A 25,392-nucleotide genomic window follows, 5' to 3' on the forward strand; every position below is an offset into this window, starting at 1 on the left:
TCTCCTTGGCTGTAATCAGTGTCCAAACTGCCTGGAGTCAATACCCCCTGTCTGACACTTCAGCTTCCAGCAAAAGCGTGTTTGTGCAGCCTTTCCTCCTCGGATTCGCTGCCGGGCTGGATTCGGAAAGATGCTCAGGACTCTTGTCAGAGTGACAATTGGAGCAGGAGGGGCTGAGGGAAGCTCGCACTGTAATTAAGGATTGTTTGCCTTTCATTATTGACAGAGCACTAATCTGCAAGGCCTATTTAATGTGTTCCCTGATAGCCATCTTTCAGCGCTAATTGATTTCCGAGGGTTTAATACCTGCTGCTTCTCTGGTTAAAAGAAAATGCAAAAAAGGCAGTTAAACAGGGACAGGGTTTTTTTTAGACAGAGACATGCCGTGAATCTTTTAGGACTGCAGTGCTGTTTTAAACTTCCAGAAATAATGCCAAAAAAGTCCGTGAAGATCATCCGGACCAGAGTGGAGGGAGTGGGTCCTGTGATCATTGTGCTCATGTGCCCATCGTAGGGATGAATTGTTCCTGGGACCCGTGGGTTTTAGGAGATTAGAGGGGTGAAGCCAGGTTAGGCATCATCGTCCTGCTGTCCCAGTTTTAGGTCTGAAGCAGGTTTTCCTTTGTTGCAATATGATGATTCTATTTCTGCAATAAAGTGTGAAAACGTGCAAGGGCCTGAGTACTTCCACGTAGATAAAGTCTTTGTAGAAGCCATACTAAGTGTCAGTGTATAAGATCCACTCTTTGCCTGCACACACACACAGCCTGCTTTAAACAGGAAGGCAGCAAAGATCTGAGTCGGTCCCTCTTATCTCCCAGCACAAACTCCAGAGAGTTCTCATTCCGTCGTGAGAGAAGGTCAGAGCCAATCTGCGCTCTCCCTGCGGAACAACAGAGACATGGAATTGCTGTGACTTGCTGGGTCTGTGACTTGAGCCCTCTGACACCCTGCTCTCTCTATCGTTCTCCCAAATCCTCATGACCTCCATGACACACCCTGGAGCTGCCACAGGTGAGCTCATCACTAGGGCCAAGATTCAAGGCCAGAAACGTTCAGCTCTTTGTAGGCTGCCAGTGTAGGACATTGCTTCCATTGCTGTGGGTTCAGAACGTACCTGTGGCCACATTTCCCTGGGCTAATTCCACATGTGCAGCTCCAAGTAATGTTGGCATTAATTATTTTTTCTCTTGCCTGTGATCATTCTCAGTTGGGCTAGCAGCTTGGCAGGCCGCACAGATTGGAGCATCAGTGTTGGATTGCTTCTGTCTGGCCCTGCACTTTTAGACAAAGGCTGAAGATTTCTGTTGGAAGCTCCCTGCAGCGCCAGTGCCACAGGCAGCAGTCAGGGTTGTTACGAAACCGACTTACTGGTGTGAAAGACTGTCATATCGCCATTTATATTTGACTGGAAGATGACAGTTAATAGCCGCAGAGCGGAGTCTGTGATGCTTTGTTCTTTCAGCTGTAAAGATTTCTTCATTCTTAAGGTTTTCTTGCCCTGTGTTCACACATTGATGCTGGTACTGACGAGCAAATGAATTTGGAGCGAAATCACTGGGGGATTGTGCTCTGCTTGACAAGTATTGTCTGATTTTTTTGAGGTGTGCATCTGCGTTTTGGAGTAGGGGGAAGTGGGGGAGGGGGGTGTTTGCCTCTTTGGGAGCCTATTAATGCGATGTTTGGAAAGAAAATGCCTGTCGTCCTCAATTCAATATATAATTGGGCCAATGCATAATTTACCCATAATGCAGCATGTTCCCATAATGCAATTTGGTGTAGACTCATTCCTGTTTCAGACAAGATAAGTTTAAGAAAGGAAAACAGCTCTTGTTGTGTCCAGGATGAGGGCTTTTGCTGCACTCAATGGTGGACCTCACGCTTTTAGTGAACATGTTGGGAATTCATTCGGGATGAATTCCCACGCAGACCCGTGCAGGTCCGAACTGTGGCTTGGTGCCTCTGTAGTTTCAGAAATGGCCGCCGTGGCCCACTTGCAGGGCAGCGCGCGGTGCTCTCTTTGCGCAGGCCTCCTCCTCTGAGGAAAGAGCTAACAGCCGGGAAACTGTGTGTGCTTCCTTCGCAGTCCGAGGACTCGGAAGGGGAGGAGAACTTGCTGGGGAACCCGTACTCCCTGAAGTTGGAGTTCGTGGACGACCCGAACTTCAAGAACCGGGTCAACTACTCCTACACCGCCGTGCAGATCCCCACTGACATCTACAAGGGCTGTAAGTAGCACCGCCAGCAGAGCCTTCTTTATTCACACAAGCCCCCATCCCCTGGAGCTCGCATCACTGTGGCAAGTTGGGGAAGATGCTTCCCTGCAGTGGGCAGATGGACTTCCCAAACCCCTCTCTCGGTTTCACTTTCTCGGACAGAATGGCTAGGGTGTGCCGGAATTCGTTTTAACGCGGCTGTCGCCTGATTCGGGGGTGAAACTCTTAATCCACGGGTGCCCCGTGCATACCCCCACTCTGAGTCTGATCTCAGTTTCCAGAGAGTAATCATGGGGAACCCGGTGGAAGGATTTAGACCAGGGGAGTGCAGAGCCGGTCCTGAAGGGCCGCTGGCCTGCGGAGTTTATAGATCCCTCTAATTCTCCAGCTTCTCAAGAACAAGGAAAGGCTTCAACATGGCCAATTCAGTAAATACTGAGTTCAATTCGGCAATTAAGGGCTCAGCCCTGCAGCCTTCCGACTCTCCAGCACTGGAGCTGTGAAGCGCTGATTTAGACCTGCACAGAGTTAGCTGGATAGTAGATATATCTACAGTACCAGCCAGTTTTCTTTATCTACTTTTTTTTTTGCACAGCAGATGTTCCAATCTCAAATGTCACCATTTGTCAGTGTCACGTTTGTGTCTGGCTCCTGGAGCCCCCCAGCAGCTTGGCCCATTTCCCTGTGAGTTGCCGTGTCACGGCGGGACTCTCCTGCCTGTCCGTGTCACGGACGTCCAAAGGGACTAACCATGGGGAGCAGGAGAGCAGAAAAAGACCCATATGCGTAGCGGCGAGACGGGAAAAAGGCCCGGGCTCATTAGTGCAAAGAGTTCAGGAATGCCGTATAGAAACCTATGCCCTCAGGGAGCGGACGTGGGGCGCCCTGGTGCTAGGCGGGTCTCAGGACATCCGAACGTCAATGCTGAGCGAGGACAGAGTGCAAGACCCGGAAATATATAGCCCAAGGGAAAGAGAGGGACAGGAAGGACAACAGACCGGAAACTAGGGACAGGACAGAGAAGGAGCGCCCTCTGGCTGCAGAGGGCGTGACAGTCCGTCCACGTAGTGAACACAGGTGTGAGAGCCCTGCTGGGGTAGCGGTAACTGCGCCGACGCGCTGCGCTCAATTGCCGATCGAGTAGTGGAAGGGGGCGGGCAACATCTGGAGCGGGGCACATCAGGAGGCGTCCAGCGGCTGGCCGCTGTGGCTAGGCTCGCGGGGCGGGACCGTGCGCCGCGCGAACGAGCGTCTCCGTCTGTCCCCAACTCGAGACGCGTCTGCAGAGCCCCAGAGAGAGGGGAAACAAAGGGGAGAGGAAGGAAGCCGAGCGACAGCGAGGATTTATTAATAGAAACCGTTTCTGTGCAGAGCGTTTTTTTCCCCCCTCTCCTTTTGAAAGGCTGAAAGAGACGGTGGCAGTGTCCTGGTTTGATTTGTCTGGGACCCTGGCCGGTATTCAGATCGAAGCTATTCCCTCAGCTCCGTAATGAACCCTTTTTACGATTCATTATTTCAGCAGTGACTATAGCTGGCAAGACTCAAAAACTTTCTAATTAGCTTGGGTCAAACATCCACACGTCTTTTTTGCTAATTATCAATGCTTATTACAGAATGGAGACAGGAAAAAAAAAGAAAATGACGGTGAAAAATAGATTGTGGCCTCTTGTGGTTGAGAATGAATGCAGGCGCTGTGCTCCCCAGAGGGAGACACAGGGGACCAGCAGCATGGACTGTGGAAACGTGCACTGGAGAGAAGGGGACAGAATGTGAAATATCGCATGGCTTTTGTCAAGTAAGCAAGGCAAAGTTGATTTTTTTGCGTGTAGGAATCGCGTGTGAATGTGCTCTGCAAGGCCTGACACAAATGCTGGCACAGATGAACACCTGCGAACTCTCTGCACACAGCAAAGTGAGGGCAGAATGGGCGAAATAATGCACATTGAAAACGCAAGCAATGCAGTTATTTGTTTCACGTTTCACGTTTTAAGCCCTCGTTTGCATTTGTGAATACATATTTTAATGCTGTTTAGTACAATGTTTGTAAACATCTATAAATTTTAACAGCATATGAGCTCAAAAATATAATTCATTTTTGTACCCCCTTCCCTAATCTGAAATGATAAAATCGGCTCAACTCAGCCCCATAGTAAGTCATAATAAGAATCAGGGACTATTACAGTGCTTTCCTCCAGATTGCACACCCCCAGTCCAGTGTCATGTGCTGTTTTTCATGCCGCACAGCCGCACAGCTCCCTCGACCTGGTTAGCTGTGATCGGAGGAGCGATGCAGCTCTCTCCTGACCTCCTGAGGCCCGGCAGGTCGCGGGGTCACTGCTGCCCTGACCCCTGTGCGAGCTCTGGCTGACTCTAGCCTGACCCCCAGAGGCGGTCAGCTGAGGGTGCGCTGCCTTGGTCGTGATCGGCTACTGACGAAACCCAAGCTTCGCCCGTCAGGTGGAAACACTCTGGAGCCCCAGACCTTTGTGACTGTAGCTGAAATGTCTGCGTCACACCACACATGGCTCAAGGAGGTACGCAGTGTATATTTCTAAAGCATCATGAGCGTCTGCCCGTGGCGTTCATGAGCAAGCATCTAGGTTAACAGGGTTTCCATTGTGTGAGGGCCGTGCACACTGTATGGATGTAGCTGCAAAAAAGGCTTTTCTGCTGGATTTCCAATACAACCCCACTGCCTGCTTTAATAATACAGAAGCTGGAAAACTACTGAGGGGGACAAATGCTGAAAAGGCAGAAATACAAAAAGGCCTGCATCACAAACTGGAGCCTGTTATCAAAGTGCGACAACATAAGCGATCGTTCGCTCTCACTTGGCGTTTGAAAGGGAGCAGTTGCGTTGTGTAGCTGAGCCAAGCAGTTCGAAAGCTCCCCTTTCATTATTTAAAATAAGTAATAGTTCACCTTCCGTTCAGTATTCAAAATAAATGAAGAGCTGAATGGTGGGAATATAGTAATTAAAATAGTAGCGTAATTGTGCTTTCAGATGAAGGAGAAATTCAAACAGGCATAAATGTGAGAAAATCCTGTCACCTTCGCACCACTCAGCTGCTTTATTTTGCTCGGCCAAAAAAACGAAATGAATGTCGGCTTCAGCGAGGGAGCCCGGGGATTTTTCTGAATGCCGGCTCTTCTCTGGCTCCGAGCTCTTGCGGCTGCGTCTGCCTCAGGATGGTTCCTGGCTCACGCTGGGCTTTCGGTGTTTGTTTGAAATGATTACTCAACCACACGAAGCTGCCGTGCCCACTAGACCTGGGGAGGGTCAGGATGAAGGGCCCACGTTGGCGGGCACCAGGATTGTCACGAAGGAAAAGAGGTTGGAAAGCAGGACCGGCAGACGGAGCTCTGCTCAGCCTGGTAAGTGTAAATGTGTTCCTGTAGCGAGGCCCCCCGAGTGTGGCTCACATGCAGCGTGCTGGAGAGCAGCTCCTGGAAGGACAGCAGCACTGCGTTTCTGTCCTTAAACTTTTTGTTATTTTCGTAAGGCAGACAGACGTGTCAGGCAGACAGTTCTCGTCCAGTGTCCATTTATTTTTATTCGATACAATGAGCATGGCGGACAAAGGGACTGTCTGGCTGGGAAGGAGGGACTTTCTTCATCTGATAAAAGAGCCGCAGAAAGGAGGAGAGGCTCAGGGCAAACATGGATCCTTTTAACCAAACATGAGATAGTCTTATCCTGCAGAGAAGACATAAGGCGTGAGAGGGATAGAGTAGGATGCTGGAAAACCAGAGGGTTCAACACTAAAAGAGAAAGGAGCTTTGAATCTGTCCACGAGATGTAAGAGAATGAAAGTGCCATTGAACCGGAGGAGATCTTCAATCGCGGCACTCAAGAGGATACAGAGGAAACGTTCGCTCAATGGATGCGATTTTAATTAAACGGATGGATGAAATAGTACCAGACAAAAGAGCCCGTCTCTCAATAAAGACTAGCTTTCTCTTTAATAAAGTGGAAATCAAGCCCCCCCCAAAAAAAAGGCGAAATGAAAGCAAAGCACGTCTCCGAGGCCGGTTTGGGAATTGTGGTGCAGCGCGGACACGCTGGGAACGTCCCCGATTGGCTCTCCTGTTCACCCCCCCCCCCGACACACGGACGGTGATAATAGGGGTACATCCTGCCTCCCCGGGCCTGGCACATTTTCTGAACGGCAGGCACAGCGCAGTTTAACCGGAGGGTATTGAAATACCATTTAGCGGCTGACGTGGTGCTCGATGACCGCGGTGCCGCCTGCGCTGTGGCTCACCGGGCCCTGGCTCAGGCAGACGCCGAGCGCGTCTTCAGAAAGGGCCGAGCCTGTCGCGCATTTCCCCCCTGTCAGCCGAAGTCCGGCCCTGTCGAACGAGGAACCCTGCGGACAGCGTGGATTTGAACGGGTTTCTCAGGGTAGAGACAGACAGAAACAGCAGCCTCCGGCACGCGTTCCTAAGCTCGTCATGAAGGCTGGGGAGAAGAGCTGGTTGTACTGTAGTCCCATGGCCAGTCTTGGGATGCAATCCTTCTGCACCTTGACCTCTGCCTTCTGGAGGTGGGAGAGAGCGCCCGAGCACCTTCCCAAACCCCACATGGGCACGCGAGGAACATGCAGACTCCACACACAGATGTGATGGGACCCAGTAACCCGAAGCTGTGGGGCTGCAGCGCCCGCCACCGTGCTGGGGGCAGGGGGCTGAGGGGGAGGGGGGGCATCAGTCTGAGCTACCCCAGACACGGCTGCGTTTGCGTCTGCCCCGTTCTGTGCCGACCTCGTCCTGTGTCTGGGTCACGGCCGCTCATTTTAAAGTGGCCGGGCTCTGCATGTCTGCCAGTTTCCATGCTGGGGCATGCCTGCGGCAGCCGAAGTGGATGTCCGTTGCACCTTGAGCCTCTGGAGACTGTCGGACTGCGTAGCTGGCCAGACTACGGCAACACTGTATCATCAGCCCACCTGCCAGCTACTGTATAAAGGCCCACACAGGGAGCCTTGATCACCTGTAATTAGCCACAGTGGGTGGTAATTGTTTAGCTAATGGGATTCTTGGGGAGGGATTCAAGCTCACGGTCTCACTTGGGTGTGATGGGTGAGGCTTGAGGATATACTGTAGGGAGCCCTGTGGTGCTCGGCAGTGGCCTTTAGGTGTAAACCTGCTCAGTCCCTGGGGTAAAGCCTCCTGCGCTGGAGAGCTGATGTCACCGTGATCCCTAGAGACGCCTCACGGAGGGTGTGGGCCGTGATGATGCGCTCCACTCAACGAGAGCCTTCTGTTTTTAAATAATGTGCCTTGTGCTTCGTCTCTCTCTAGAGCGCAGGCTGCTGTGAAATCCCTGAGCTCTTTCCTCTGAGGCAAGGCTGACCACCCCTGGCAGAGAAGGCGAGGTTCAGCCGGCCCCCGGTCCCAAAAAACAAACCCGCAAAAAAGAACGGCGGAGGGCGAAGTGAGGAAGTCGCAAAAACGCCCGGACATTTCCAGCTCCCGCCAGCGCGGACCTCTGCGGGGTTTTTTTTTTTCTTGAAGGAGAGAAAAAAAATCCAGTAATGTAAAAAAAGAGCAGGAGAAAAAAAGCGTCCTTCCAAGAGAAATCATTTTCTTTCGGCCGGGCAAGCAGGGAGTCGTTCTGAAGCGAGAATGAAAATGGTGTAATTACGGCAGCTCAGGAGGTCGGCCGCGGAGAGCGTGCGGCGCTCCGGGAGACGTGACTGGGGAGGACCTCTTTAAATTGGAGTCAGACACACTGAAGGAGACGTTTTCCCTTTTGATCAGCGCCAAGGCGCCCGAGCCCCTGGGCCCTGTAACTCTGCTTTCTCTTGCCCTCCCCCGTGTCCGCGCACCCTCGCAAGTCGGTCAGGATCACTGAACAGACACTGGACTGCAGAGAGCCCGACTTTCTCTCGCCTGGCTGGCGGGACTCAAGCAGGCAGCTTGGGCGCGGGTGAAGGTTTATTCCTGTTGGAAAGAGAAGAGAAGAAACACAACGTTTCGGGCTGTGGAGCCTCCTTCGGGTGTCGACGCCGTGTGCGCGTGGAATGCGCCCGCTTGAAGGTGCAGGGAAGTGTGCCGGGGCAGCGCGGGGACCCCGTCAGCGTGCTCTCTGGGAGGGCAGGGCAGGGCAGGGCGGGGCGGCTGGACCCCAGATGTGTGCAGGTGTGACAATGGCACACAAACGCGCAGGCCCGCCGCACGAATCGGGAGGCTGTCGCCTCGTACCGCTCGTGAGCGTCCGAAGGGTGTTGTGACGAGTTGAAATGATGACGAAGACGAAGAGGGTGCTGTGCGCCCGTTTTAGGAGACGGGGGCTGTACTCCGGCGACGCACGGGGCGTTCGAGCTCGGGGCCTGTAGGGTGCCATAAGGCTTTGTGTTTCGGGGAAGTCGTTGGAATATAGAAGACGGTAATTTGTTTTAAGAAGGGAGCTTCCTCACGGCCGATTGACGTGCTGTGTTTGCTGACTTCCAGCGCCATTTTACTGGGGACGTGTGCTCAAGGTGGGAAGGGCTTCCCAAGATGCGGAGAACTCGTGGCTGGGGGGGGGGGGGCGAGAAAGGATTAGAGGAAGCAGAGCGCTGCAGTGCGGGAGAGGTGGGGGTTTAGTAAAGAGGGACGAGTAGACGTGGGGTGCGTGCTCTGGAGCTGATCGGAACAGGTTACGCAAAGAGCTGCGGGTGCGTGGAGCAAGTCCCCCAGCCGCTGCGCTGAGGCTGCGACCTTGAGATCATTCAAGACACGTCGGGGTGTGAATCGGGGCTCAATTCGGTTCTGGCAGCGCGGTGAACAGAACGGGCCGGTCCTCTTTTGACCTACATGTATCGTGTATATATATATATTGTAACGCAACGGGGGCTCAGGCGGGCGCCCTTTCCGCATTAGGTCGGCCCCCCACCGTCGGGGGCTCGAACCCGGGACTCCCGCGTCACTCTGCAGGGACCCAGCCCGGTGAGCCAAAGAGAGATCTCTCCACAGCCCAGTAGCTGTGGTCCTGCTATCACAGGGAAGGGCGGTGACGTCACCCGCTCTGGTACGCCGGCTCTTACACAGTGCCTGTCGGCCGTAAGCGTTACAATATTTTTTTTAAATTTGGTGGACGTGGCCAGCGGGGTAACTCCTTGAAAGCACGCACTGTGAAGCCTGCATGAAAAACAGTGCGTTGGAGTGTTGGTCTGTCCGCCACGAAAAAGGCTGCTGTGATCTCCCCCTCGTCTGTCGCCTCTGGTGCTCCCCCGCCTCGTCACGTCCTCTCTCAGAGGAGGGATCGTGGGCTGCCGGTGGGGGGGCTCCTGTGCAGCTCCGTCGTGTTTCTCCGCATGGCCTGCCATGCTGCCCGCCCTGCCCAAGGGAGCACAGAAACCAGGCCCGGTCTCGGGCCGCTGAAGGAGCGCTATCATTCGGCCGCACGCTAATTAAAACATGGAGCACAACACCCACCAGCTCACCCACCACTGAGCACACAAATTACATTTCATTTGTTTATTATTTACTGTGTCGCCTTTAATTAAAAACGCAATCAGTTCTGCGAAGGAAGCCGGTTCTCTCTCTCTCTCTCTCTCTCTCTCTCCTCTCTCCTCCCCCCACCCCTCATGTTTGACAAGGATAGGGGGGTCTCGTTTTCACAGCTGCGCCCTCCGATCCCGATGTTTCCCCGGAGGCGCAACCAGGCAGACGCGCGTGCAGCCTAGGTGGCCGGTGTTTGTCGGGGGTCCCCCCCCCCCCCCTGCTTGTCCGTCAGTCAGAGGCTGGGGGGCCCTTACCGCCAGAGCACAGAGCAGCAGCCGCCACAGTCCAGCTGTAAAAGAGCCAGGCGCGGGCGTGTTGCTGCTCCGTGTTCCTACCGCGACACGGCGGCGGCGGCAGGGGGTCCGCGCGCTCACCCCAAAATCTTTATTCTAATAATAATTGCGTACACTTACTGGATACAGCGCCCTTCTGGACACTCCACTCAGAGCGCTGTACAGGTCATGGGGACCCCCTCCACCCCCACCAGTGTGTACCCCCACCTGGATGATGCTCCAGTCCACCCCCCCACACACCAGCTCTCAGTGGGGAGGAGAGCAGAGAGATGGAGCCAGTTCAGAGAGGGGGGTTAGGAGGCCATGATTGGTGAAGGCCAGGGGGAAGGAAATTTCATCCCAAACTGCTACCAGGGCCCAGGCGCAGATTACTCCAGGCTCCAGGGGCTTGCAAGAGCAGCGTCTTCAGCCTTGGGGCCTGAGCGGCCAGGGGCTTCTGGGAGTAGGCGAGCATGTACCAGCCGGTGGGCTGCCAGGTGACGGCACAGCAGCGACAGCACCGCGCTCAGGGACGGAGTTTGGTGCTCGTAGGCCCTGGGCACTTTCACTCCCAAGTGTGCAGAAAGAGGGGGAGACGCCGATTGAACGACGTCGCCTGACATGACGCCCTTTAAACTTCTCTCACGCTAAACCCCGTGACTGATGGGGCGAGTCGAGTGACCAGCACTTCGGTGCCTCTAGTTTCTGGAACAGCCGCTCGAGAGCGCAGGATTATTGATCTGGAGCACCTGGAGTCGATCGCAAGCCTGTTGTTCCAGCTCATTTTTCGTGGGTCACCAGTGTTTTCCTCCTTCGTGGGCCCCAGGAATGTCGTACGGCCCTAGTGCCTCATGGGAAATCCGGCACTGACTGCCCTGCGATCCTGTGATTGGGCCTCCCGTGACCTGGAGTAATCAGGGCTCAGCGCACAGAGCCAGTTACAGAAGCGACATCACCCCCTGGCCTCAGAACTCTCGACAGAGTCGAGCTCTGCCAGGCAAGCTGGAACACGCCAGGCAAAGGAAAACGAAAAGGTTGCAGAAAGGGAAAAAAAACAGCCAGCAATATTTAATCCACCTCCGTTGGCGTTTGGGGGTGGGAAACCTTGAAGGGTAGAGGAAGAAAATGAGATCTGAAAACATGCCTTTACATTCGGTGCGACGAGGCTGCTTTCTGGGCTTGTGGGAGGGGTTCAGAGACACAGGCATGAGTAATCAAGGGGTGAGTTCAGGGCAGTCATCTCATTCGACTTATCTGGCCTGAGCTGGCCGCCACCCAAGTCCTCGCTGAGAAGGCGCTGGTGCATGAATGTGCCCAGTAATGAACTTAACGCGACCAGACAGTTTCGGGGCTCATTAAAGGCTTGGGTCAGGAATGGGAAAAACATTCTCATTCCCCAACTTTTTTTTTATTTATCCGGAAGGCAGAACGCGTCTGTTTTGACGAGATGTGTTTACAACTCGAGCGGCCTGGCAGGGATTAAGGTTTATGAAACATTTTGCTGACAGAATTTATGACGTGATAGGTGACGTCACAGACACGGCAACTTCTGCACCGCAGGACGCAGAGAAACTCGGTTTTCTCCAGACGAGAGGGGTGCGGTATATGCAGCGAATAGATTAAGGTAACCTGTTGCCACAGGGGATGAGCACAGAGAAAGCAGACTCCTATAAGAATAAATAAAAGTCATCACTATGAAGAAAAGTTTATTTCGGCAAAGGCTCATAAAGTCAGAGAAAAAAAAAGTTGTTAGGCTCTACTCCCACTTTTCCTATATAGGCTCTCCAGAAACATGCAGTATCAGATCTCTCAGGGCATTTGAACTGATGGATAGCTTTTTAAAAGATATCATTGGAGAGGAATTTAGAAAATGAAAAATGCGTCGCGCCGTGACGCTATTTCGGAGCTGCGTTGGCGATAGGGGGTTTGTGATTTTCTCCGGCGTTTTTTTTTTTCTCTTCCACTCTGTATCAACCGTCAAGGGGAAGAGTAAGAAGAAAAAAAAACCCGGGATACATCAAATTAAACGAGTCGGCTTGTATTTCCTTATCTTGGAAAGCTCGTATTTCTTGTTAGATAGCTTATCGCGATGAATAAATCCCAAGAACACGGTATTGTCAGCGCGCCTCCTCTTTCGGCGGCGGAGGTAGGAGACGGGCGGTTTCCTGTCGCAGCGCAAACACTGCGTCCTACAAGCGCCCCCGCGCCCCGCCGGAGAGGTTGAAACTTTCAAACAAGTGGTGCCTCACAGGCGCTTAGAGAGCCACTTCAGCTGAAGGACATCGGGTTTCACATGGGAAGTCACACGGGGGGAATTCAGCGCCATGTCCCTGTGATGGCTGCGAGATCGGCCGGGGTATCAACAGGCCGGCTTGATGCAGAGACAACGAAAGAGGGCGCTCTTCGTGTTTGGTGACCTCCGTCTTCCGCCATTACTCGTATCGATGTTGCTTGATAACCCAAATAGTAATAACAGAAAGAGTACACAGGAGAGGGAGGGCATCCTGCCTACCAGACCCCCGACCAACGCTTTGCGTAAAGAAACGACTCCTGTCCTCATTTTTAAACGCCTGGGGTGTCCCGTTTCCCCGTGGGCCCTGAAGTAAGATGGGTTGGGTTTGTCTGTGCCTTCGAGGGGGTAGTGGGATCCACTTATGGTCGTCTGTTTTTAGGACTCGAGAGCAGGGCCGGATTGTGGTGTCTGTAGGCCCCGGGCACCTTCACTCCAAAACGTGCAGAAAGAGGGGTGCAGAAAGAGGAACGCCAATTGAATTGCGTGGATGGACATGACGCCCTTTAAACTTCTCTCACGCTAAACCCTGTGACTGATGGGGCGAGTCGAGCGACCAGCACTTCGGTTCCTCTAGTATCTGGACAGCGCAGGATTATCGATCTGGAGCACCTGGAGTCGATCGCAAGCCTGTTGTTCCAGCTGTTTTTTTTTTGTGGGTCGCTAGTGTTTCCCTCCTCCGTGGGCCCCAAGAATGTCGTAAGGCCCTAGTGCCTCATGGGAAACCCGGCACCGCTTAACAGACCAAGTTCTTTCGCCTCAGCAGAACAAGATGCTCTTTCCTGCCTGGAATTTAGCCGATTAGTGTTTTTTCTATCTGATTTATGAGCAGCGGTATGTTCTCTGTAATGTCTCCATCATCGTGCAAGCTGAAAACTATTTAAACATTGTGTCTCCCTCAGGAAAGCCAGAGGAGGGGGGAGGTACTGTCTTTACACAAAGGCTTGTGGGAGTCTGGAACAAGCTACCCAGCCGCGCTCTTGGGGCCGGTATCCTGGGATCTCCTCAGGAAAGGGCCGGATCTTTGGATCAATTAGTGGTAGCAGGCAAGGGAGCAAGATGGGAAGACTGGTTTCTTCTCATTTGTATCTGTTTTTCTGGCCTGTTGGGTGGGCAGTACTGTAGGGTTGTGCCTTTTGGGAGTTTTTTTTTTTTTTGCTGCCCTGGGCAGTTCAGATCCTGTTTCCCCAACTGCACCATGAGGCTGCAAAGAAGTGAGGACGAGTTTATTCAGATCGTTTCAAACCCGCGTGTAGAGTTCGCAGCAGAAAAGCAGAGGAGTGACTTTCACTGGGCTGGACGTGCAGCATCGCTCGGCTGACTTCGCACGCTTTTGTTTTCCACAGCTCTTGGACTCGCGACATGTGGGCCAAACGATCAGACGGAGATGCCGATTGTGTTACGTGGTGCCGCCGCTGCACAACATCTTGTAACAACCTGCGAAACTCCCCGGGAAGCTCTCCAGCTCTTGCGAGTTGCAAGACTGATTGTAGTCTGCATAAGTCCTGAATAATTAAATACCACCCCCATCCCGACTTGACAAACCTATAAATTACAGGGCCCATATGCAGAATGTTAAGGAGACAATCAGCCCCAGGAGCGCTCCTCTCTTTATTTTAATGGAGAACAGCGCTCCGAGCGCCCGGATTCAGATGTTCCCTTGCGCTGACAGGAGCAATTTACTTTAACATCTGCTCGCTGCCCCCAGCTGGTCTGCGGGCTATGAGCGGAGGGGCGTCTGTCCCGTGTGTGTGTGGGAGGAACGTGTGCGCCCTCCCCCTCCGCCCCTCGAGACGGGCAGCAGCGACACCCGTCGGGCCGGAGACAGCGCGCGGGAATCGCCGGCGACTCGGGAACTCGCCCTGCCGCTGAACGGCTCTCACGGGCCCGGGTCCTGGCAGATCCAGCAGTGTCCTTTGTTTATTTTTTTGGTCGGGATATTTTTTAAACGGAAGCAACCTCTCATCGGGATGTGCCGGTGAAAAATTGAGCACTTCGCAGGAAACAGAGCAGTGACCGCCGATGCGTTCCGAGCTGCGGGTACAGGGCTGCTTTTCGGAATTGTTGGTAGTGCTTCCCTGCAGGAGAAGGCTAGTGTCTGTGTGCAGGACTTAAAAAGAAAAGACTTAAAAAGAAAAAGAGCAGGTTCTTCCCCCCGGATAATTAAAATGTTGGAGCTGATCTAGACTGGGCAGTGAGAGGGTTGGCGGTTCTGTAATAACCTGAGAGCTGCAGGGCCGAATCCTTCCTGGCTTTGAGCTCCACAGGCTTGCCTGCGAGTGGAACTCTGGGAAGAGAGCAGAAGACCGACCACAAGCAAGAGGGGCTCGTCCAGCCCGTCCAGCTCACCGGGTTGTCTCTTAACTTGTCTGAGGCTCCCGCCCAGAGTATTCTCGAAAGAAAACACGGTATCAGCGCGCACAGCGTGGCAGAGTGGTTTGTTCCGGCCTCCCACGACCCTTTGTGCAAAGCAGTGCCTCTTGCCGTGAGCGGAGGACTATTATCAAAGAGCAGAGGGAGAGAGTGGGAGGTTTTCCTGTACACAGAGGCTGGTGGGGGTGTGGAACAAGCTGCCCAGCTATGTGGTGGAAGCCAATACCCTGGTTTCCTCCGAAGAAATGGCAGGACGGGATTCTCTGTGTAACCCGTTCAGTGGCTAAGGCTGGACAGGTACTTCTGGGCTCAGTCTGCCGGCAGCTGAAGGCAGATCTGGCGCCGGTTCCGGGACCGTCCGCACTCGCTCGGCTCGGGCTCGGGGGGGGCTCTGCGCACGCGCCGGGGAGGTCGCCAACCCCTCGGAATGAAGTGGGATCTGTAATTGAAAATCCAGGCAGAGAGGATAATGATCATTTATTTGTCTGAACTTTTAAAATGAGCAAAAAGAAAAACCTCTGCTCGCAAATTCAGCGGCTTATCTGGCAGGCACCCCGGTTAATTAAATCTAAAGGCATGCAAACACAGATTTGTGCTTCCCCAGCTCGGCAGCTCACATCCCTCTTCATTTAATCAAGCCGGCATTATAGTTTTGATTGCACTACACATCTTTTAACTTCTGCATAGCTATTAAATAATAATTGAAATTAATACCCGCCGAAAAGCCGGAGAAAAGTGATGCAAATGGAGGCGGTGTGTGTGTGCGTGGCGGTGGGGGGCTGGGGGGGGGGGTGCCGTCTCAGTTGCTCACATGACAGATCATTGGCTGTGGCAGTGAGACTCGTGCACTGCAGCTGCGTGGTGTGGGTCGCAGTGAGAGAGAGGTTTGGATCCGCGCAGGACATTCATCACCGGCAGCAGGGGTTCAGGGCTGGCGACGGGTCCGACTCCCTGCCGTTCAGGTCTTGACCCAGCACGCCGCCTCGTGCCCGGTCGGTCCTGCCGAGGGCGTGGAGGGCAGGGAGACCGTTTCTGAAGGGCTGTTGCGCAGGCGTGGTATGTCGTGTTTTATTAGGGTGCAGGTGCCCTACGTGCGTCACAGCACTGGGATCTGGGGTTCAGTTCTGCATGGAGCTCCTTCGGCCTGGAGTTTGCAGGCTCTGCCCAACTCTTCATGGATTCCCCTGGGCTCTGGGCCCGACTGTCTCGTCGATTCAGTTTAAAAATACTTGGCATACACAGTATTTTAATATCTCAAGTAATCTTTACTAATATTTGTTGTTTGTTTTGGAGCCATCGTTGGGCTTTGTGAAAGACCTCCAAAGCCCTCCAGCCTCTTTCTTTCCCCCATTTTTATCTTCTGGCGTGTGCGTGTTCACTCATGCTCACTTTTCATAGCTTTTCAGGATGTGATGTCATGGGCGATGATGACATTAGGAGAAGGAGCCCCCCGGACTCCCAGCGCACTTTGAAGTGGGTTGGGCAGCGTTACACGGGGTGGGGTCACGAAACTGGTGAAGATCAGGATTGGACCGAGCGGTTCTGTCAACGAGTGAAATAATTATTCACAACCCCCAACTTGTCAGTGATTACTGGCAGTCTACCCCCCCCCCCCCCGTCACCAAGGTCTCAGCGACTGTCCTCCCCTTTCTAGCCACAGTGATCCTGAACGAGCTGAACTGGACCCAGGCCCTGGAGAAGGTGTTCATCGAGAACCGCAACGAGGACCCCTCCCTGCTCTGGCAGGTGTTTGGCAGTGCCACCGGCGTCACCAGGTACTACCCAGGTAAAAGAAGCCGCTCGAGAGGAATGGGGGACCCCTGGCCCGGCACGTGCCAGAAGCCCTCCCCCGGTTCTACCTTCACACGTCGCTGTGCACGCGAAAGAATTAAAGCCGATTAGATTAAAATTGCACCGACATTAATTGCAACTACTAGACTGACAATATCATACAGTTTGAGAACCGTATGTGGTGACATAGCCCCGTTCAAATCTGTTAGACAGCAGCAGAGACACCCCACTGTCACCCCACAGTGGCTTAAAGCAGAGCTAAATGTCCATTAAAGGAAGAGAAAGGGGGAAAATACTCTCGTGCCACACTGCTAAATGTATTTCTTTTGCAAGTCTTTACTCTGTAATGTTCTTTTCTTCATCCGGTCTAACTTAATAACTGCGGGTCTGAAGCGTCTTCCAGAACGCCTCATTCCTGGCATCGATCAGGGCTTCGGTTTGTCTTCTCCCAGAATCGGAATGCGTCAACAGTGTAGCCGCAGGAGATGGGAGCGTCTCTCCTTGTGAGCGATCAGACACAGGGTGTGGCACAGAGTATCAGCAGGGTACTTTCAGAGTCTGGTGGTCAGTATGTAAAGCATTGCCTAACGAACAATTAATCAAGGTGGAATCGGATGGAAGGGGGCTGATGAAGTGTGTCACTTCCTGGCTTGAGAGAGCTGAGAACTACAGTAGCATTGTTTCAGAACCAGCCTTGTTTTTAAGTCATTTTACATGGACTTAGATTTCAAGATGGTAACACCCATATTTACACTATCAGTTGTCGAGTTTGAGGATTTTCAAATTATTATTCCCTTACTGTGTGTTAAATCAAAAGCAACAACATCAAATTGGCATGTATCTTTTATTTCTGAGACGTCTTAAAGGAACCTTCCCCTTTTCTCCCTTTAGATATCAGACACAGAACAAAGGCCACATGCAGAATTCACTCTGATGAAATTGTGGCTTTTGTTCTTAATTTGAACAACGCTAATATCGGAGGGAAAACCCACATTCTCAGAGCACTGATTAGTAACAATATACGTTTTAAACAGTTAAACTTGGCAGTCTTAAATGTTTTCATGAATTCCCTCCTGGCATCAGCTTAGATCTCTTCAGCTCACAGAGGCTCAAACAGAGGGTTTGGCACCTCCGATCGCTCACCTGTGGACACTGCTCCAGCTGTCCCGATTTCTCTCTGACCGTGTTTCCTGTTTGTCTGTGCCCTGTGTCCAGCAACGCCATGGAGGGCTCCCAATAAGATCGACCTGTACGACGTCCGAAGGCGACCCTGGTAAGGATGGCATGGTTTTGATCTCCAGCTGTGACGTAACGGTGAATACAGTCCTCCTAGTGTTGGCTGAGCTGACAGATAGTCTAAGAATAAATGAGAACATTAGAAAGGTTACAGAGAAGGGGAGGTCATTTGGCCTGTTAAGCTGATTGGGGAGCTAGCAGCTCATCGATCCAGCAGGTGCGTCCAGTGGTTATCTGAAGGAAGCCAGGGTGGCGGCTTCTGGGTAGCTTGATCCAAACCCCCACAACCCTTTGTGTAAAGAAGTCATCTTTATCACCTCGTTCTCGGCAGCCCTGTTTCAGAACTGAAGCAGAAAGCGTCTTTCCTGCCCAGAGCAACAGCTCTGAAGAGCACCGTGACCGTTATCGTCCGGGGCTGGGTGAAAACGGAGGGAGTGCACCTTGCCTGTCTTCGAGGGAGCTGCTCTCTCGCTGTCGGCGTTCCTCCATCTCCGTCCTCTCGGCCTCCCGTTCCTTTCCTTACTTCCGTCTCCTCCGTCCGTCCCGCGTGCCTCTGCCCGGGCTGGCCCAGACGGCCGCCTGACAGGCCGAGCGACGCCAGATCACCAGCCGGACGGAGCCGTTCGGCCCTTTCTGCCTGTCCGGCAGTCGACAGCGAGCCGATCCAAGGATCTCATCCAGCTGCTTCTGGAAAACAGCTGGAATAACCCTTCTCACATCCAGCCCGCTGAAGGCGGGATCGAAGCATCTGAAAGATTGGGTTGGCCGCAGGAAATCGATTAGCGGCAGGTTTATTTTTTGCGGCCGGATTCTAGAAGGGGTGTTGGGAAGCAGCCGGTGGGGGAGACAGGCTGGCACGTGTCATCCCAGGGGTCCTAGCGGTGGCTCTGAGGTCGAGGCGGGGCTGGGCTAGCTCTGCTGTTCTGCAGCTCTGCTGGCAGGTGGGGCCCGTCACCGTCGCCTTCCGACGGGGTCATTCTGATGACGTTTCGCCCCTCTGGGGGGCAGCCCTGCCCGTCCAGCGGCTCCGTAGCGCTCGGATGAAAACGATGCAGTCGGGGGCCGGTTGATTAATTACACTCTCAAGTTCCCCCGCAAGCAACTGCAGCCCCGGAGCTCCCAGTCTGCGCTCCCATGACGGCTAAATGTGTTTTTTTTTTTTTCGGTGAGTAAATAACTTCCATCTGCTTTGCTCGTCTTTGTCACTACGTGGCTGGAAAAATAAAATGGTTCTGGGATGAGCCCCTACTACCCACAATACACGGGAGACGCCGACACTTTCCTGGCTGTGGCGGCACCTTCCCAAGGTTTTCCCAAATCGGAGTCCGTGGGTGGCTTGCAGTGTGACAGCAGGGGACGTCTGGGGACCGACAGCATGCCTTGTGAACTAGCGATATGTTTGGTGCAAAATGTGGAGTCAGACAGCGCGTGTAGTGGTCGCGTAGATCATGGTTCATGAGCTAAAAGCAGAAGGAGAATCTGCCCCAGGAAAGTCAGCAGAAGGCGGTTGGAACCTGAAGGCTCTCAATGCAAAGTGATGCTGAGGCCGGCAGTGTGATTGATATACAAACTGAGAGCAGGGGGGAACATGTCTTTACACAAAGGGCTGTGGGTGTGTGGAACAAGCGGCCCAGCCATGTTGTTGAAGCCAGTGCCCAGGCTTCTTTCGAGAAAAATCTGGATGAGATCCGGGGGTCAATTACTAACTAGCAAACACGCCAGATGGGCCAAATGCTCTCCGCTCGCTTTTAACCTTTATGTTCTCTGTTCTAAAACCAAGATTGAGGCGGCGATGCACAGTAATTTGTCTAGATGTTAATTAGCGTCTGTGCAAGTTGTGACCCGTCTGATGTTCTTAAATGACAGATACTGTAGGTCTGAGTCCAGGGGGCTGGGCCACAGTTCCTGCGTTACTGTGCTCTGGGGCATCATCAGGGCCTCGTTCATTTCATCGCCACATTTCAGATAAGCCTCTTTGTAATGACGCAAGCTCTTTGCCTAACAAATTGCTCCTGCCTTTCCCGCTTCACCAAGAGCCCTGTGTTTAAAGATGAGGAGACTGGCTTGTCTGGCCCTGTGTTAAAACTATTAAACCATCATCATAAACAGAACCTGCTTCCTTCTGTGCCATGCAATAATAAGACTCAACTATGTAAAGAGATGTTAACAGGGTCTGAACTGACAGACTAATTAGATTTCCACTGTCAGAAATGTCCCTGGTGATTCTCCCTGACAGAACCTGATTTAGCAGAAAACCTGTAAAATAGAGTATAAATCTTAGAATGAGGAGCTCTGGTAATTGGAGTGTTGCTGAGGCATTTAGTCACTAACGTGAGAGGCAGAAGCTGGCTGCTGTGTTCTTTCAACAGATGTGCAAATCCAGTTTCTTTTTCAGAAACACAGTTTGCTGGTTAGAATCCATGTCATTTCTGTAGGCCTTGGATCGGCACAAAAACACAAGGCAGCACAACTGTTTAGCTAAGTGTGATATAGTGACCAGTCATTTATGAATTATTATGTTACTAACAATTTTAGGGATTACTGAAATTCCCATTAAAATAATTGCCTTCCAGACCAGCTTCCAGAATTTCTGCTGGGCAGCTCGGGAGGAAGAGATCAGGTGTCGTCATTCCCAGCATTACTTGTCTAATTCCAGCAGACCCTCCAGTCTGTTAAGTCCTTCCAGATTGGGTCGGTACCCATCCTGTGCGCAGTGTCGTCTCTCTAGTTCCTTGCCGTGTTCACCTGGGCATTAGGACAGCTCACCTGCTGCGGCCTGGCTGGGCCATCTCTGGCTGGACAGCCCGTCTGCGGGCGCGGGTTCGAGGGGTGTCAGGTGCCCACCAGCAGGTGGCGCTGCAGTGAACGGGGCTCGTGCTGTAGCGCAGTGGTGCCCAGTCCTGGTCCCGGTGACCCATTCCATCCCGCCTTCATCAGAACCCATACACGGCCAAAGAGGGATCTTCATCTGAAGATTCGCGTTTTGTTTTCTAGTCCAAAGTTTGGGATTGGATGTCCCCCAAATTGATTTCACTTTCAAAATACAATGGTTAAAGCTCCGACACATTCAAGAGCCGAAACAAGCAGCCATTGTTGATCTTACTATTCATGATGTCAGCGCACAGGGTGTGACTGTGAGACTGATGGCTTGGCTGGAACGAAACCCAGCAGGTGTGTGTGTGTGTGTGTGTGGGGGGGCACTGGGCCCAGGATTGGGAGCCCCTGCATTAGCAGCTGGCACAGCTGCGCCCTCTGTGAGTTCAGGGGTCAGGTGGTGCCAGTGTTGCCCCTATGCCAGCACACGGCTCTCTGGGTCCGGTCAGCGTGTGCGTGTAGAACACAGGAACACGGCACCCGTTTCCCTGTTGCTACACAAGATGCCGCTTCCTGCTCGGCACTAAAAGCTGGAGGAGTTGCTCCGGGTTCCAAGACAGAATGGCTTGGATGTTTGCGGAAAAGTTTGGGCGTGAGGGGAGGGAGGAGTAAAGTCTCAGGCGCCTCTGGGACGGCTGAGCGATCTCTTTAATTAAGTGATGTTTCCGATTCCTGGTGGCTGAGCTCGTGATTTTCTGTTTGTGCTCCGCGATGACCTTTGCGCAGACTCGGGGAGTATGTAATTGACTCCCCACGAATTGCCAAAATATCTTTAGCCGGCTGCTCCGCGGGCCTGCGTGCGTTCCGGAACGGAGCTGAAACAGGAGGAAACAAATGATGCTTTGGGAACGGCAGCGTTTAAACTGGTTAACTGGGAGCCTAGCAGCTGTGCAACAATGCATTGGGAAGTAAATGGTGTTGATTGCATGTGTATGTATACTGTCGGTGCTAATGTAAACCCTGCCAGGCTTGTGGCTGTCTGGATGCAAAAGTGAGCAGAGGACCAGCTGCGCTCCAGTGTTTCTCTCTGTCAGCCAAGTGATTAAGCGGACGTCGTAGGACATTTTGGGGTGTCAAGTGGTGGGGTAGCCCCTTGGACGTCTTTAAAAAAAAAAAAAAGCATTTTTCTTCCAGGTTGCAGCCCCAGAGAGCAGGGAAATGAAGGCAATTACCCTGAGTCTGCCGAACTGTTCCCCCTGGCTGCCTTCCCACCCCCAGACCCCCCGGAAAATTAATGGCCCAACCACCACAGTTAATTGTCTCCAATTGCTCCGACATTAATTATTAACATTTCTCAATTGTAACGTCTGTAAGGGTTATTAAAGGGAAGGGGGGGGGGCAGAGAGATGGAGCCAGGCAGCACACAGAGCAGAGGACGCAGGCTTGAGCCACCGAAGCATCGCGAAGATCCCATTACCGCCGCAGCGCATTCCAGCAGGCAGCCGGCAGAGAGGTATCGATTTTCACAAAAGCCCATCTCGCGGCGGTAAATATTTTGGGCCGGCCGGGCCCGCAGGGAGCCGTTTGATAACGCGCCCGCTTGAAATGAGCGGACTGGGTGGCCTCTCGTCTTCCCTGTCACAGGCCGGCCGCGGTGCCGCCCGCTGTCTGAGGGGCGCAGCCGACCCGGGGAAGGGCCCCCCCCGCAACGCAGAGCAGTCCGCTTTCAAAACCCGCCCCAGCAGCGCAATCCGGACGCGATTCCCGGATTTCTCCCTGAACGGCCTCGGGAAAACGATTGAACAAAATCTGGAGGCCTTGACTATTCGCTGTAGCGACTGAGAGAACCACAGGATGCCTGGAAACCATACCTGAGAAATGCCTACGGTATTGTCTCCGGATTTCTGTAGGTGATGGACTCTCCTCTGCACTGCAACTCCGGGGAAAGCCGGACCCCGGTCCCAGATCCCAACAGAACTTCCTTATCGTGCTGAATTAGGGAGAGGGGATTGTCATGAGAATCGACAGGGTGAACACAACGCGTGCCGCACCTTAATTTCGGTGACGGCAGCTCACAAAAGCTGCAGACTGATAAGATCTTCAGCGTTCGTGTTGTTTTTTTCTTCATTAGAGTTCCATTGCCGTGAAAAGTTGATCACTTGTGTTTTTTTTAATACGTTTTTTTTTATTTTTACGCTTCAGAAACAAACCATAATACAAGAATGGCCCCCCTCTCCCCCCCCCCGCCCCTATTCTCCCTCCCCACTGAGCGGCCGAGATGCTGGAAGAAAGAGCTGAGCTTCTGGAGGCTCAGGCGGAATAAACAAGTCAAGATTACATCATCTTTCTGAGGGCAGCTGTGGATTTGCGTCTCCTGGAGTTTATTTTATCTTAATTTAATCTTTATTCAGTCCGCACGTCTCCCGGGAGAGCCGGGCTCGGGAGGCGTCAGTCCGTCAAATAACAAAACCTGTCGCTCCGACACGCACGCGTCGGGGGCTCTGCGACGCACAACACTCGCCGCTGCCGAAAACACAGATAAGGCCTACTGATCTGGCACCTGGAACTGCTGGAAATTCAAGTGTAGAGCCGGTAACGGAGCCTGTCTAATCCGCCCCTTCTCTACCGCTGCTGAATTTCCGTCTCCTCGTATCGTCTCCCCGGTCCGGACCCGGGAGAGTAGCGCACGGACAGGACCGGAGGTGCTGGCGCCTGCTGAGCTCCCCCGCGCAGTGTCTTTGCGTTGCTGTTTGGAAGCCGCTGTGCTGCAGAGGGTGGGTGGAAACGCCCTTCGGCTGACAGAGAACTGAGTCCCGCTGGATTTTCCCTTGATCCGGGCCTCCCACGGCGATGGCCTCACCTGTCACTGATTTATTGATTTATAGCGACTCAACCTCCCCCCCCAGAAGCCTGCAAGGTAGCCCTCACAGATGTCCATAACTGCCGAATACTGTATGCTGAACATGCAGTGTGCATCTCGGGGACACTCAAGATGACTTCTTTGATTGTAAGGTCAGGTGCTGCTTCTGAACTTCCTAGAGCAGACCTTAATGTCTTCTTGAGTGGGCTGTCGTGCCTTCACTTGAAAGTTACAGAGAGCCCTTTTTAAAGGGTGCGCGTGGTAGAGACAGCGAGAGGCACGTGCAGTGAAGTGGCAGCTTTTGTTAGATACTGTAGGTTCGATAGCTGCACAAGTGCGAGTGGGGTCCCGGGACTGGATGAGTGCTCGTTCCTCGTTATTCTTAGACTACGCTGCGCAGCGCACTACAGCAGGAGACCCTCAGTCTGCTCAAAGGTTCAGAGTTGAACTGTAATACCCAGCGGTTTGCTGACAGCTGCTACACAGACGTCATGAACAGGAGGCAGTGCAGAAGTGACAAGAAGGAAGTTAAAGCCTGTATTAACCCTATAAGAGCAGGTCCGCAGGTTTGTCAGACTTGAAGCGAGTTTGTATCCGGGTGATGAGGAGTATTGCACATCGCCTTTCGCAGCAGGTGTGTTGACACTTGATTGAACCGACATGACGTGGGCAAATTCATTCTGCTGATGAACATTTGTAATTAGCAGTGCTGATCGACGGGAGGTCTGTTGTCAAAGTCACAGGCTAGTAGACAGTCTGCACCTCTGTGTCACATGATTTGCACCGTGTTGCAGATCCTGTCCTCTTGGATTCCGTTCCATTCCTTGCGTAGAACCTCGACGTGTGCCCGTTCTCTGGTCCCTGAGCCCTAGGTGCCACGTGTCATCCCAGCTCATCCCAGCAGTGTTCACTGGGGCTCATGTCTGGTGCGCCCCAGCGATCCACAGCAGAACGAGGACGTGTTGTCACTCCGGGAGGAGCCCACAGGAGGGGCCGCAAGTGGGCCCCCAGGACTGGATCAGTGTAGCCGTGCAGTCAGGCTGCCATCAATCAATCAATCAATCAGTAGGGACTAGACACTCCTGCCCATGCGCCCATCGCAACACGGACCCCTGCAACGATGGGCCTGCTGTACACACAGCCATTAGCTGATTGTATTGCACTCGCCAGCATCTGTCAAGCTAGTGTATATAGAGGAATGGACTCCACTGCTGGCGATAGCCCTTGGCTTTCACTTACCGCTCAGTAGACCAGTTGCCTGTGCAGAGCTCAGCGCAGCCGTGATACAGGGAGAATGCATCAGAGGCCAGGAGCCAGCAGAAACACTGTCGCGCGCGGCCGTTTGTCCTGGTGCGTCCGGCCGTGCTAAAAGGAAGGCGTTTTCCCAGTCTTTGGGATAAACCTGGACAATTCCAGTTCTGAATTTTTGTAAGTGCTTATTTGAGCACAGAACATCAGTTCCTGATTTTCCATTTTATAGCATATGAAAGTTAAATAACGATAATGTTATGTTTTATAGTGTCCTTACAATGGCCTTTGTGACTCTTGACAGGGTGTTCCTAAAATATGGGTGGGGGGTGCAATGTGCTGTACATTGTTTCCGTTGTGATAGTGATTTTTATTTTATTTTTAGCAGCGTTTTAATGGTCTCCACCATTTACGGTTGTGCCCAGTGTCAGAAAGGACTCTGGGCACAACAAGCTGTACCTTTTAGCCATCGTGTGTCTGATCAGTTGCGACCCTCCCCTGCACGCTGTTGATCAGTCTATTAGACCCTTCTGTTTTTCTGTAAAGACTCCCATCAACCAATTGAGTCTCAACGCTCCACATATAAACCTCTCCTGGCGGTAGTGCTGCTCTTTATTAAATTGTTTTGAGTCCTTTCCTCTCACTGGCACCTAATCACAAGAAGTAAAGACCATTTCAGTTTCAGACAACTAGAACATACTACTTATCCCTTTTATTTAAAAATGCTCTCTCCATATTAGCATAAACCAATTTCTTGCTGCGTGTTTGTTTTAAGTAAAAGCTTGTGTCTCTGCAGTGAGAGTC

At 52.7% G+C, this 25,392-nt stretch overlaps 1 protein-coding gene across 2 annotated transcripts in view; it reads left to right on the plus strand.

Moving 5' to 3' along the window:
• cacna2d2a (calcium channel, voltage-dependent, alpha 2/delta subunit 2a) overlaps window positions 1-25,392 on the plus strand; it is a 253,399-nt gene that overhangs the window by 170,198 nt on the left and 57,809 nt on the right. For both annotated transcript variants that reach the window (XM_069189531.1, XM_069189532.1), the window contains exons 6-8: window positions 2,087-2,228; window positions 16,294-16,425; window positions 17,646-17,703. In XM_069189531.1, the coding sequence (XP_069045632.1) occupies window positions 2,087-2,228; window positions 16,294-16,425; window positions 17,646-17,703 (332 nt within the window). The remainder of the gene's footprint in view (window positions 1-2,086; window positions 2,229-16,293; window positions 16,426-17,645; window positions 17,704-25,392) is intronic.

The sequence above is a fragment of the Lepisosteus oculatus genome, chromosome 4, assembly GCF_040954835.1.
Source record: "Lepisosteus oculatus isolate fLepOcu1 chromosome 4, fLepOcu1.hap2, whole genome shotgun sequence".
In the NCBI taxonomy this organism is placed as follows: Eukaryota; Metazoa; Chordata; class Actinopteri; order Semionotiformes; family Lepisosteidae; genus Lepisosteus; species Lepisosteus oculatus.